Genomic DNA, 15,325 nt, shown 5'->3' on the forward strand with positions numbered 1-15,325 from the left:
CTATGAGACATCATCTAAATAATAATAATTTTGGTCTCCATAACCCCTTATCTTAACCCAACCACTTCTTTCTAATGATTAAAAGTCTTTAGATCATAACTTTCAATCAGTTGCCATTAAGCAAATCCTTGAATCCACCCAGGACCCAGAAGTCCCCACTTTGAGTGGTTCCTCCTGTCCAGACCAAATTGATATACACTTTACGTGTGTTGATTGATGTCTTATGTACCTGTAAAACATATAAAACCAAGCTGTAACCCAGCCACCATGGGCGTATGTCCTCAGGACCTCTCGAGATTGCCTCAGGCCTTGAACACTCATATTTGGCTCAGAATAAACCTCTTTAAATGTTTTACAGAGCTTGACTCTTTTTTGCCAACAAGGGAAGTGGCTCATCTTTTCATCCTAGGCCACGTTTTAGCCTTGTGTGTTTGCACTAATCAAAGTCCCAGGTGAAAGGCTGCACAAGGCAGCTTTATTCTGTGTCATGTTGCATTTGCCTCTTCAGCCCCCCAGGCATTATGCCAAGGGTTACCAATTCTGATTTTTGCCAGTGACCTTTACAGAAAGCAGTAGGAGCTGATTGGTTATGTGACTACATCATTTATAAACTATTAGAGTAGGATCTTTAATGTTTCATTGTTCTTATAGTATTAAAAACTGCAATTACTTTTTTTTGAGACGGAGTCTGGCTCTGTCGCCCAGGCTGGAGTGCAGTGGCGCAAATCTCGGCTCACTGCAAGCTCCGCCTCCCGGGTTTACACCATTCTCCTGCCTCAGCCTCCCGAGTAGCTGGGACTACAGGTGCCCGCCACCTCGCCCGGCTAGTTTTTTGTATTTTTTAGTAGAGACGGGGTTTCACCGTGTTAGCCAGGATGGTCTCGATCTCCTGACCTCGTGATCTGCCCGCCTCGGCCTCCCAAAGTGCTGGGATTACAGGCGTGAGCCACCGCGCCCGGCTGCAATTACTTTTATACCAACCTAGTGGTTCATTATTTGATTATAATACATGTGCATTGTAAAAATTGTAAAGTACAATGTTTTATCGTGTATAGTTCTAATAGTATAAAAATTACTTCAAAAAATATAGTTCTTTTTTGAAAAAAAAAATCCTTTTTCAGAGACAGGGTCTCACTGGGTCTCCTAGGCTGAAGTGCAGGATGTGGTCTTAACTCACTGCAGTCTCTACTTCTGGGCTCAAGTGATCCTCCTGCCTCAGTCTCCCAAGTTGCTGGAACTACAGGCATGCACCACTATGCCTTGCTTAATTTTTAATATTTTTTTTGTAGAGATAAGGTATTAATTATTGCCCAGGCTGTCTCAGAATCCTGGGCTCAAGCGGTCTTCCCACCTTGGCTTCCCAAAGTACTGGGATTACAGTCCACTGTTCCTGGCCTAAAAATATAGTTCAAATAATAAAAAAAGGTTTCTGATTTCTGCCATATCATTCTCATTCCCAAGAGGTAACCATTATTAAATTTAATATGCATCTTTCCTGGCATTTCTTTTGTTAATATAAGCACAGATAGCATTTTTCTTTGTCTTGCTTATATATAGCTGAAGGCAGCGCCATGGGTACTTACAGATTTAATGAATACTCAGTGGAGGGCCCATGAGGCGACTCACACCTGTAATCCCAGTGCTTTGGGAGGCCAAAGTGGGAGGATCCCTTGAACCCAGGAGTTGTAGACCAGCCTGGGCAACATAACAAGACCCCTATTTCTATAAAAAAAAGCTTTAAAATTAACCTCAAGACTCAGACCTTAGTTGTAGATTAAAAGAAGTTAATCACTATGTCTTTAGATGAATGCACACTTACATGTAATCATATAGTTGAGAAGGTATATAAGCTCTGGAAAACTTTGTAATTTTGAGTTGGCCTGGTGATAATTTCCAGGCCTTCTCCCTGTAACCGGTTGCAGAAATAAAAACTCTCTTCCTCCCCAGTTCATCTGCATCTTGTTATTAGGGCATGAGAAATAGCAGCCCGACCCTCAGTTTGGTCCAGAAACCATCATGCCACTGCCTTCCAGCATGGGCAACAGAGCAAGACCCCATGTATCTGTCTGTCTATCTATCTATCTACCTATATATATATATGTGTGTGTGTGTGTGTGTGTGTATATATATATATATTTTTTTTTTTTTGAGACGGAGTCTCACTCTGTTGCCCAGGCTTGAGTGTAATGGCGCAATCTCGGCTCACTGCAACCTCCACCTCCAGGGTTCAAGTGATTCTCCTGGCTTAGCCTCGTGACAGCTGGGACAACAGGCGCCCACCACTACGACCAGCTAATTTTTTGTATTTTTAGTAGAGATGGGGTTTCACCATGTTGGCTAGGCTGGTCTCAAACTCCTGACCTTGTGATTCACCTGCCTCAGCCTCCCAAAGTGCTGAGATTACAGGCGTGAGCCACCGCGCGCAGCATGTGTGTCTATATATATATTTTAAAGAGCATACTCAGAGAGAGAATACTTGGTGATAAAAATGATGAAATCAATTGGATTCATTTTTGCACTGTAAACTTCCTGACTTGAGATAAACTAGTTATTAAACATCAAGTGCCTGCAACTGGAGTAAGGAATGTGGTTCAGTGTGTATGAATATGTACCAATTTGTAGCATTGATGAACTCTGTATACCAGAGGGAAAAAATGAACTTCAAAAAAAATTTCTAAAATGTAAAAATCAGGTCCCTCTCCAAGGAAGTGTGTTTTTGAGGAAGCTTCTCATTTAGATATTGACTCTTAACTAGCATGTTGCAACCTAGCAACAAGATTTCTAACCTGTAGTTATCTGTTGTGAAGTAGCAGCTTTAGTATAACCATGGTAACTGTCTGTTTACATGATGGCATGAGCTCTCTTTGAGTGAAAAATGCCCAAAATAAAAGGTTGGAGGTAATTATATATTTTTTGTTTTCTCATCATAAATGTATTGAATGCACATTTGAGAAATTTTTGAAAACACAGAAGACCGTAACATAGCAGAATTGTCATCTCACCTACTAATGTTAATATTTGTAGTTAGTTTTGTATTCTTTAAAATTCATACATGTATTATAATTTGTAATATAGGTTATATTATACTTTTTTGGACAAATTGGGATCATACAGAACAGTAATTAGTTTTGTGCTATTTTTCATATACTAGGTGCATTTCACCATGTCATTAAAAAATTATTTGAGGATATGATTTTAAATGTCTAAATATTATATCAATGTACTATAATTTATTTAGACATTCTAGGTCATTACCTAAATGTAATTTTTAATTCGGAGTTATTTCTATTTCATATTATTTCATTGTCAAGTTGTTCTTTAGCTTATAGATGCTCTCAGTTATTTGCAGATGTACTACGTGAGAGGATACATGAATTAGAAGAAGGGTTGACAACTCAGGACAGTGAATGACTTCTGCAAATGTGGCCTTTCTGAGAGAAGGATCTAAGGGGCGTTGCCCCCAGGTATCCAGGAGGGGATTGATACAGCTAATCTCTTAGAAACAGAGGTGGGCTTCATAGCAATGAATTCTTCCTACTAGCACCAAAAAGGCCCCTCCTTCCTACCTCTCAAGGTTGACCTTGGTCAGCCTTGACCTTTGAGTTTTAGGTTTTTCAAACCTGCCTCTACAGCCAAGATTAGAATCAGTATAACTTCCTGTTGCACACGGAAGCAGCTGTAAGTCTAAGAAAATAGCATCCACTTTCCTATTACAGGGCATGAGGGGAAATTAAATTAAGCCCCCACCTGTTGAGGGGCTTCTTTGAGGAATTAGATCACACAAGGCTTGGGGTGATTTTTTAATAAGTTCAGTCCCATTGTCCTCATTGGTCTGTATCAGAGCAGAGTTGAGTCCTGCACAAAAGTCTGAAAGCAGCAAGCTTGTTTGTGGAGAGAGAACGAGCCAACACACTGCTAGGGTGAAGGCCAGCTTCCTAGGTATGCTTGTACACAGGAACCTACACTTAGAAAAGCGCTGGGCTTGGCTTAATATTCTACTGCTGCTGCCTTGAAATTCTGAAGAAGTTTTTAACAAGGGGACCTGAATATTCTTTTTGCACTGGGCCCCACAGATTATGTAGCTGGTCCTGATTAGGGTGTAGAGTAAGGTATTGCATTAATAAAGTATTTGAATCATTCCTTCCTCAGACCCCTGCCCCAAGGGGATGGAAAAATCCATTCCAGCTGTTCTAACTTTATGCAGGAGCAGGTGCTTGTGACTTTAAGAGATGGGCCTGCAGGGGAAATGGAACAGCTCCTGGAAGACATGGCCTTTTGAGGGTTCTTGGGAGATTTGAGCAGCACATACTAATTGGATACAGATAAAATGCTCTTCAGATTTCAGTTTTCTGCTCTGTTTGCTTAGTTATAACCCAGCCTGTGTTTTATCTTTTGAGGTGGAAAATATGAAAGTCACAGCTTCTTTCTCCCTCTTGTTGAGCATTTATTTTGTGAGTACTTACATAAGCATGTATGTCAAAGACCCTGTGATCCAGAATTACTGTTTGACATTCTACAGAGTGGGTGCTCCACCTCTCTTAGCTTTGTCATTCTTTCCCCTGTAGCTCACTCCCCTCTTGGTAAGAAATGAGGCAGGGGTCTCTCGGGGATCACCTAATACACTAGTTTATATTCCCAGCACTTTTTAACCAGTGCCCCTTGGGATAAACATACAACAAAACCCTCACGCCTCCTTCATTCACGTATGTTGAGTTGTATCTTAGTTTGTTGAGTTTTATGTTAGTTTGCATTGTGAAAACAGTCATTTTTTCCCAAATGAAAGTTACAGAATTGCATGTGCTCTGTAAAGCTATATAAATGATTCTAAGAAACACAGTCTTAAGAACATGACTGCCCTAGAGCCTCCCCTCCCCTAATTTAACAGTGTTTAAAGCAGGGGTTCCTAACTGTCAGCCTGCAGACAAGTACCTGTCAGTCTGTGGCCTTTTAGGAACTGGGCTGCACAGCAGGGGGTGAGCGGCAGGTGAGGGAGCATTTGAGCTCCACCTCCTTTCAGATCAGCTGCAGCATTAGGTTCCCACAGGCACAAGAACCCTGTTGCGAACCGCACATGCAAGGGATCTAGGTTGCATGCTCCTTAAGACAATCTAATGCCTGATGATCTGAGGTGGAACAGTTTCATCCTCAAACCATCCCCTGACCACCCCACCCCCCACCTCTGGTCCATGGAAAAATTATCTTCTCTAAAACCAGTCCCTGGTGCCAAAAGGTTGGGGATTGCTGACTTAAAGTACCAAATTTTAAACTGTTACCAGTCTGCCTCCAGCTAAGAACAGATACTGAGATTAAGCATTTAGGAACCTAGAACAATTGTCTGTTAATTTTAATCAAAAAATTGGAAGCTTGTATTTTTTATGTCATTTCTTTTTTTTTTAGTATTCCATATGCATCATATTTTTACAAAAGTGTCAGTCTGTAACAGATTGAAAACTAAAAAACAAAGAAAAACTGATTTTTTTCAGCCCTGTCCCCAAGTTGGCAAAACTGATTCTTAACCACAAATGTTTGAGAAGCACTCTCCTCATTAAGAGTCAACAATATATTTCTTAGACTTCTTAATTCATCTTTCAACGAAGAGTGATGAGTTGGGGTGTGTGTGTGCGTGTGTGTGTGTGTGTGAGAGAGAGAGAGAGAGAGAGATAAGACTCGTTCCTTCCCCCCAGGTAACGGTGTCATCCTTGAAGGCAGCATGATACAGGGGCAGCTAGAATGGAGTTATGAGAAGCAGCTATTGAAATTGAGAGGAAAGAGTTGTGGATGGCCTGTTTAAAACAACAACATTCCATAGTAGGCTTGTTGAGAACCATTTTTATCTAGAGATGCTAAAGAGTGGAAGAATGTATGGTACTTATGAAAATAAAATTGCTCCCACCATTCGACACTGAAGGTAGCATCCAAGTATTGGGATTGGTTACATGTCTATCCATGCCCTTCTAATCTTTTTCCCCTATTGCCAATAATACCTGTGCCTGAGAATAACTATAATACTTTTTGAGGTTATGGAACAGAGAACAATGTGTTGTACCTATTTCCTGTCCCAGCCACCTTCCTTGACAAAGCTCCCACATCCTCCACCTCCTTACCCAGAGAACAGCCTCCGCCTGTATTCCCCTTTCATACATAATGTGACTGGCCAACATTAGCCCACATGTACCTTCACATTGGTTATGGTGCCTCTAGGAACTCTGGCGCATTTATACTTATGGAGATGACCCTCACCTGGCCATTTCAGCATTCTTCACACTTGCACACAGAGCCATTTTCCTAATCCCTCTCTTGGTCCCCTGGCCAGTATGGTGTGCAAACTGTATTTACCAATCTGTTTGTTGGGCACAAGGGTTTCAATTGGTTAATTAAACCTTTGAATTATCTTTGTTTTTTGTTTTTTGTTTTTTGACAACTGCCAATCTCTGAGCTCCTTTCCAAAAGTGGAATAGATGCTTTTCTTTTCCCTGAATATCTCTGCTTTTGATCTAACTTAATTTCAGATAAATTTCAATACTGATTAAAAAGTGACAAATTACTTCTGAAACTGGAGAAATTGATTTCCCAAGGTAAGCAGTTCCAGATATGAGTTTGGTTTGCATTATTACCTCACAGTCTTTGAAATGGAATTTTTAGCCGCCTTCTCAAGTCTTGGTCTCCTTTGTAAGATTCATAGACAATTTTAATTATTTAAGGCAGATTTGCTGGAACTTGTAATATTGGCAACTGTGGTACAAAGATGAATCAGTTCTTAAAATAATTCTTGGTTTCTCCCAATGTTCATCAAATTGAGAATTTTGTGGTCCACATTGTAAATATTCAGCATAATGTGCTGAACATTATTGTAGGCTTTGAGACTCCCAAGATAAATATGGCAGTGCTTGTCCTCAAATTACCCAGGGTCTGGTGGGAAGAAACCGTACTTTTTAATTTTTGAAGTAGGAAACAATGTAGTAATTATCTTAGTGTAATATAAGTCAAGATGGTTGGCAAAACCCAAAAAAGCGAAGTTAATTGCCAGGAGATTTGGGGGCTTGAGTGTTGAGAGCGTTGGTTGGGAGCATGCCGGAGAAAACAGGGACACATGCATTAGGTGACCTTGACTTGGATATTGAGGGAAAGAGAAGTTTGCCAGAATGAGAAACACTTGTGCAAAACCTTGGAGGCTTTAAAAAGTAACAAGCAAACAAACAAGGCTCATTAAAGAAGTGTAAAAGTTATGGTATGGCTAGAGAGTTTATAGGTATGTCAGCAGCTGCTTCTGAATGTTTCCATTTAATTACTTTCTGCCCAGTATCGTGTAAGTGTTAAGACTGCTAGAGAACGTATCACTTACATCTAAGGAGCAGCAGCCGGAAGAACAGGTGGCAGCAGGTGGCCTACAGAAACCTCCCATCTTCCCAGATAGTAAGCCAGGCATGGAAGTGATGGGCGGGAGAGCAAGTACTGAGCCAAAAGTCTTGCATGTGTATAGAAGATATATAAAGAAGTAAATCCAAGGATACTGCATCTCTGGCTTTGGGGAGATGGGTGAATATTTGCTGAAATGAATGGAAATCCAGTATGTATGTAAATGGAAGCTTCTAGATGGTGAATTCTGTCTAACTGTACCTCTTAGCAAATGTCACCACAATGGGAAAGGCAAATAACTCACAGAAAAGGAAATTGGAATGGCCAACAAACAGGAAAATCAATTAATAATCAGAGGAATGCAAATTTAAATCACAAGTAGGTGCCATTTCTCACTCTAGAAATTGGTGAAAATAAAATTTAAAAACCTGATAATGCTAAGTGTTGGAGATATTATGGAGAAAAAGGTATTCCCACACTTTCTTGAGCACTTTAGAGAGCAATTTTGTAATATCTAATGAGGTTTAGAAATGCACTTACCCTGGGACCTGACAATTCCATTCTAAAGAAATATGCTCAGGTGCTTAAGGATTTATGCAAACAGAATATGATTACAGTTGCATAATAGAGCAAAAACTGTGGATAAGTCCAATGTCCTTTACTAGGAAAACAGATAAGTTGTAATATACTTACATAGTGGAATATTGCACAATATTTTTAACTGAATGCATTAGATTTACAAGTATATTCTGGATAAATTTTACAAACATATTGATTGAAAAAAATAAGCTGCAGTGTAACTTACAGCAAATTTGTAAAATACTCATCAGTTTTAAATGTTTTATATGAAAAACATATGGGTCAGTAAAAGTATAAGGACCTGGATAGGAAGAATACAAAACAATTTAAGAATGGTTAATGGAGAGAGGGAAATGGGATTAAGGGAGTGCAAAGGGAACATCACTGTGTCTGTTACCTTTTCTTTCTGTTAAAAAAAAAAAAAAAAAAGTAGACCTGAAGCAGGTAAGGCAAAATGTTAAAAACAAACAAACAAACAAAACAGAGTAGTGGTACATGTATTTTGTAATTTCCTATACTTTTCTATTGTTTTGAATAATTCATCACACAGTAGTGCTTAGTGCATACTAGGCACTTTCTAGGGTAGGTACTATTATTTCTTTATCAGGAAGCAGGGGCACAGAGAGATTAAGGGACTGACTGGTATGTGAGCTGAGGCTGAGCCCGCTCCCCTGACCACTCTGCCATGTACTTCCTGGATCTCTGCTTCATTTCAGACCAGCTTCAGGACTAATGGAATAGGGGAAGCCAAGTAATCTTTAGGATCCTGTCCAGTTTACTTAGCCCTGATCACCAGTAGATGGATCGATCATTTCCATGAGCACATTTCTGCATGGCAACACTCTCCTGACACAGCCCTGCCTGCAGAAGGCTGACGGGGGTTTCTCTGCAGCACTGTGGACCTGCCACCTGTACCAGCTCCCAGCCAGGCTGCAGCTGTGCAGTGGTGACTATGCATCACACATCTTCCAGTGCCCACAACCAAATGGGAAGCGAATATGGAACAATTTTCCAAGTATTTTCTGAATCTCCTTGAAAACAGCACTTTTACATTATAAGATGCCACTGTACTAATGTAATAGGTAGAGGCAGATAAGAGTTATTTTGAGGGCTGTAATTTGATTTCGTTATTTTAGGCAATCAAGATTGTTTAACACCAGGAATAGCTGACTAGAACAGCTGCTAAAACAGCGCTTTGTGTGGGAAATGAAGAAAAGGTTCAGTATTTTGACAGCCATTTCAAAGGTATGAGTAATAAGACTTTTAAGAAAATCCTAATTGTTGCTCCTTTTGTGGGGGGGCGGGGCAAGGGGATTCTCTAGACCAGATTTCCCATCTCCTAGTATTCTACATCGATAGAGGACAAAGGAGGAGTATTTCCTTTTTCCCAGGGTCTTGACTTCATGCACCAATAGAGTTTAGATAGCATGGTGATAATTTATTATTTGGATTTTTTTTTTTTTTTTTTAAACACACACACACACCCCTAACTTGTCCATTTATCATCAAACATGTGTTTAGTGCTTACTGGGCTCCAAAGTGCAGGGCCTGTGGATCCAAAATAATCAATTAGACCCTGCCCTCAAGGAACTCTCAGTCTGGAGAGAAGAGGAAAAAATGGGACAAGGCAAAATATGCAAGTAATCTTAAACAAATGTAATAGGCATTATAGAGGCAGAACTGGGAGGAAGAGTACAGTAGGAAAAAGGTGGCATTCAAAGATTAGGAGTTTGCTGTTTGAGGTCGGGGGGGACAAGAGCAGACAGACAAGTACAACATTTCGAGTGATCAGTGTTATCCAGGCGTGAAAGGACTCAACACTTCTGGGTTAATATGGAAAGAGTCTATTTCTTGATTTGACTGGCCAACTGCGTACCTCAGTTCACAGTATTACTTTCTGTTTGGATATCCAGTGCCTTAAATGTTCAGGGAATTTTCACAGAAATTTTCTCATTTAAATGTACCTAATGTGAATATCCTGATACACTTTCTGTAATTTACTTGAAAATATTTCAGCATGTACCTGTGCTACGTACATGTATATCTGTTAGTTTTCATCCAAGTCTTAGTGGAAGTTGGTGGCGCCAGTCGTGAATGCAGAGGTAGGGTTGGTGAACTTGCATCTAATGAGAAACCCTCACTCCAGGGGGCCTTGCTTTAAGCAACTCGGTCTTCTTTATCTCTAATTGACACCAGAGGCTTTGTTAATTAGAATGGTTTATGTTGAGGTTGGATTTTAATTGGGAACATTGTGGTGATGAAGATATGTGGATTGGGTTGGACCTTTTCAGAGGTCTTCCTTCTTTTGTGTTACAGAGGACAAAAGTTCAGTGAGCCATAAAGGATGATAAAACTGAGGCTCCAGGAGGAAGTGGCAGAGCCAGGATTGAAGCATTCCAGAACCAGGACTGCCCTGTCCGCTGCTCTGCCTTGCCCAGTCAATTATGCTTGCCCTTGAAAGAGTCTTGGTCTATGATGACACTCAGAGGCTTATTAAACCACACAGGCTGATTCTTTTGTTTGTTTGTTTGTTTGTTTCTGTTTGAGACAGAGTCTTGCTCTGTTGCCCAGGCTGGAGTGTAGGGGCATGATCTCGGCTCACTGCAACCTCCGCCTCCCAGGTTCAAGCAATTCTCCTGCCTCAGCCTCCCTAGAAGCTGGGATTACAGGTGCACACCATTGTGCCTGGCTAATTTTTTTTGGATTTTTAATAGAGAAGGGTTTTCACCATGTTGGCCAGGCTCTTCTTGAACTTCTGGCCTCAAGTGATCCACCTGCCCCAGCCTCCTGAAGTGCTGGGATTACAGGTGTGAGCCACCGTGCCCAGCCCACAAGCTGATTCTTGATTGCAACCCTCTAAACCCAGACTAAAGTTTGTATGCCTTAGAACCAACATATATGACACTTGTAGTAGTTTCAGCATTTTATTTCTTATTTTGATTCAAGATGTGAGAGGTATTACAAACACTCAATTATGAGTGATGCATTTGTGTGTCTAGTTAACAGAGAAGGAAATTTAGTGTTCTCGGCTAGCACTATTTCACTATTTTCTGCTTTTCCTATTATATTCTTCCATCTGTAGAGAACTTAAAAGTCATTTAAGAAATTAGAGGTCTCTGTAGCAAATCCAAGTCACAGTAAAGCAAACAAAAATGCATATGTGTGTGATATAATTTGGAAATCTACCCCCTTGGAAGACTTTGCAGGCTGTAAAAATTTCATTTTTAATGTATTTCATACAGGCCAGAGCTAACAAGTTAATTTCTACTGAGCAAAAGTTTTTTTGTTTGTTTTTATCCTGGTATGTTGAGGTCAGCTAATGGTCACTGTGGTTTGGAGTGAATCTAAATGGATTTTTTGCCGTTGGACAAAGACCAAGGACAACTGTAGGACTTCTGCATGTTCTACCTCACTTAGGCTTCTTGATTAATAACCCTAGTTCAGGAAGGCAAGGGCGATTATGACCACTTTACAGCTGAGGAAATCAAAGCAATGAGAAGTTAAATGTCCCGTCCCACTCCACAGAACTGGTTATAACAGAGTCAGAGACAGAATTGAGCTCTTCCGAACATGAGTTGACTAGATCATAGCTCCCTCCATGACGCCAGGATGCCAAAGCAGAGGGAAGTGAATTTCAATGGCATTGTGCATATCAGGGTCTTATTTCGTATGGCCAGAACCAAACCTCAAGACGTTATTACAAAATAACACAACAAGAGGTACCGGTGGCAACATTTTCAGAATTTGTGCCTCAGATTCAGCGAAACTTTAGGAAAAGCCTGCAATCTGGCACTGAGCTTTGCTGCTTTCAGTATCAACAGTTGCAAAGCAAGGGAGGCTGGGGGCCTTCAGCCTCCATCTCCCAGCTTCAAATACCATTAGTTCCATCCCAAAGTCATCCTCTATAAACATGCAATCTAAATAGAGGTAAACTTAGATAAAAGTATCTTAGCAGGTTTTTTTCAGGTGGCTTAACCCCTCATTCCAAACAGCCTATTACCCCTAAGTCTTATTACCTTCACTCTTCAAAAACAATCCTGGGGTAGTAATGGTGTCTCCATCTGGCAATTGAGAAAAGCGACATTTTGGAAATAAAATGTCTTGGGCTAATATTGTCAACTGTTCTGGGTTCCTAATTGGTCCTTCTGAGTCCAAGCCCTGCTATATACTGGGTTCCATGTAGCTTTAGATTAACTATGGGCATTTACATTATGGGAATCTTTTGGATTCATCTTTCCAATTAAGGGATCTAGTTTATTATACCTTGGAGAATGTGTGTGTGTGTAATCCGTGTTATTTTAAAATGCTGTAGAAAATGTTTGGTGTCTAATCCCGCTTAAGTGTGGTTCAAAGGTGGTTAAAAGAGAAATTTGCACTGATGACAGGCTCCCAGTTTGAAGCTGTCAGAATCCTTGTACTGCCACCACCACACCTGACAAGTTGTCTGGGAACACTGGAAAAGGATTGCTGAGTGAGAAACAGGGTTGTGCATTCTCTGCATGGCTGGAGTGCCTCAGCCGGGTCATCTGGGCAGACTTCGCCTTCGAGGCACCTTCCACCTTTGCTCACTAAGCCGCCTTCTGCTCTTAATTTCCTTTTCCTTGTCAGTTTTCCTCCTAGAAAGAGAAGGTACAGCCTGTTCTTAAGTGAGCATTGGTATACTGGGCATTTGTATTCCTTCCAAATAAATTGCTAAATTCATTTGCTGAACATTCAGGCTTGTCTGGACTTGACGATGTGAACAAGTTTTCACATGGGCCTGGTAAACCCTGGATAAGTGGATCACTGGGGTTCTTGACTCAAAGAACTAAACTTTGTGCTAAAAATGCAGACCCTGATCCTCAACCTTATTCCTGCATCATTTCATAGCATAGACCAACTCTGGTTAGCCCTGGTTATCATGACTGAGGTCACAAATGACAGAGGACTCTGCTGTTGAAATGGGAAGATCCCTCTGTTTCCCGGCCCTGGCTCATCCTAAACATGGTGCCAAAGCACTGCCTGACCTTCTCCTCCGCTCGATGATAAATGCCCTGGGGATGCTGTCTTATTCAGTTTTGTGCCCACAGGGTTTGTCTTGCACATAGTAGGAATTTAATTAGTGTTTGCTGAGCTGAATTGTACTAATTTTTTAAACATAAATGGAAAGTGGAGCAGATGAAAATAACATGTGGGGCAGCCTGGCAGACTGAATCGGATAAGCACGACTGGTTCTCGTGACCTTGTCAAGTTGTGCAGCTTGTGCAGAGCCAGCATCATCTTAAATGAAATTTTCCAAGGCGTGGTGCAATGGGAGATGGGGTTGTTGGGAGAGCTCATGAAAGGGCATGTTCACGCTGCCCCTGGGAATTTGGGAAAGTACTAAGGCAATTCTTACCTGTTTCTCCCCATGTTCCACCCTCAGGCCTGCTGGTGGGTACCCTTGATGTTGTGTTGGACTCCAGTGCCCGGGTCGCTCCTTACCGAATCTTGTACCAGACTCCAGACTCCCTGGTCTACTGGACCATCGCCTGTGGTAAGCAAACGCATCCTGAAATATTCAAGTTTTAAAAGAAACGTTAGGGTTCACAACTTTTTATCAGAAGGAAAGGAGTGTGTACTTGCTGAATGCAATCACTGGTATTTTAGGGTGATTAACCTTAGCCATTTCAACACATGAACCCAGAGGCTCAGTGGCTTAACACAACGAAAGTTTCTTTCTCACTCGGGTAGAGTCGTGTTGGGATTATGTGGCCTCCTCCATGTGTAGTGACACTCTGGAACACAGGGCCTCCAAGGTCAGCATACAAGGGAAGAGTGCGAGGGTGGAGCACATCTGTGTTTAACTTCCTTGGCCCAGAAGTGGCACACTCTGCCTTCCGTTCCACTCACACTTAGTGGCCAAGACTAGTCATGTGGGCCCAACCTCACTGCAGAGGAAGCTGGGAAATGAAGAAGGATGTGTGGAATACTTGGGTGTACTAAGTAATATTTGGTATATCCTAGCATAGTACTTCCTACTGAGTAGGGATTCTTTAGTTCTCCTAATGATAATCAGTAATGCTGTGCTGTGCTTAAAATAGTAGTCAACAGTCTTGCTTTGGCTGGTCCGACGGTCGTGAGCTATTTCCATTCATCACAGTCAGTTGCAGATGGAACTCCTTTTCTACTCTGTCCCCACTTCTCACTACTGCACTTGACTAGTCTTAAATTTTTTTTTTGTTGTTTTTCCAGATGAAGTCTCACTCTGTCGCCCAGGCTGGAGTGCAGTGGCATGATCCCAGCTCACCACAATCTCTACCTCCCGGGTTCAAGCAATTCTCCTACCTCAGCCTCCCGAGTAGCTGGGATTACAGGCGCCTACCACCATGCCAGCTAATTTTTGTGTTTTTACTAGAGATGGGGTTTCACCATGTTGGCCAGGCCGGTCTTGAACTCCTGACCTCAAGCGATCTGCCCACCTCGGCCTCCTAAAGTGCTGGGATTACAGGTGTGAGCTACTGCACCCAGCAAAAAAAAATTTTTAATCTTGCTTTTATTGGATCTCTCATAAGAACTTCTAGTCCAAATCGACCAAGTTTTTTGTTGTTGTTGTATTTGAGATAGAGTCTTGCTCTGTTGCCCAGGCTAGAGTGCAGTCACGCGATCTTGGCTCACTGCAACGTCCGCCTCCCAGGTTCAAGCGATTCTCCCGTCTCAGCCTCCCAAGTAGCTGAGATTACAGGCTCTTGCCACCACACCTAGCTAATTTTTGTATTTTTAGTAGAGATGAGGTTTCACCATGTTGGTCAGGCTGGTCTTGAACACCTGACCTCAGGTGATCCACCCCCCTCAACCTCCCAAAGGGCTGGGATTACAGGCATGAACCACTGTGCCCGGACTTTTTTTTTTTTTTTCCTACAATTTCTTTTTTTGTAGAGATGGTGCCTCTCTGGGTTGCCCAGCCTGGTCTTGAACTCCTGCTTTGGCCTCCCAAAGTGCTGGGATTTCAAGCATGAGCCACTGCAATTGGCCCAAAATGGCCAAGTTTTTGTTTGCATGCGGTTTTTAAAACAGCCATAAGAAAAGTAAGGTCACTATATGAACACTTTTTTTAACTTTTATTTTTTCACCTCTACTTGATTTACAGGAAAGTTGAGCAGATTGTTCAGAGAACTCTCATCTGTACCACCCCCCATGCAGAGTTTCCGCTATTATTAACATCTTACTGTGGTGCATTTGTTATAATTAATGAACCAGTGTTGATACATTATTTGTAAGTAAAGTCTGTTGTTCAGATTTCCCTCATTTTCTTTTTCTGTTTCAGTATGCCATCTGGTATAACATTATAGTTAGTCAGTCATATCCCGTTAGGCTCCTCTTGGCTGTGGAATTTTCTCCGATTTTCCTGGGCTTGGATGATCTTGACAGT

The 15,325-nt window shown here is 41.5% G+C and overlaps 1 protein-coding gene across 1 annotated transcript in view; it reads left to right on the top strand.

The window, feature by feature from the left end:
• The window catches only part of TBC1D9 (TBC1 domain family member 9), a 136,500-nt gene that overhangs the window by 41,475 nt on the left and 79,700 nt on the right, over nucleotides 1-15,325 (top strand). The window contains exon 2 of the mRNA XM_050790211.1: nucleotides 13,340-13,450. Within this exon, the coding sequence (XP_050646168.1) occupies nucleotides 13,340-13,450 (111 nt within the window). The remainder of the gene's footprint in view (nucleotides 1-13,339; nucleotides 13,451-15,325) is intronic.

The sequence above is a fragment of the Macaca thibetana genome, chromosome 5 (genome assembly GCF_024542745.1).
Source record: "Macaca thibetana thibetana isolate TM-01 chromosome 5, ASM2454274v1, whole genome shotgun sequence".
NCBI lineage: Eukaryota > Metazoa > Chordata > Mammalia > Primates > Cercopithecidae > Macaca > Macaca thibetana.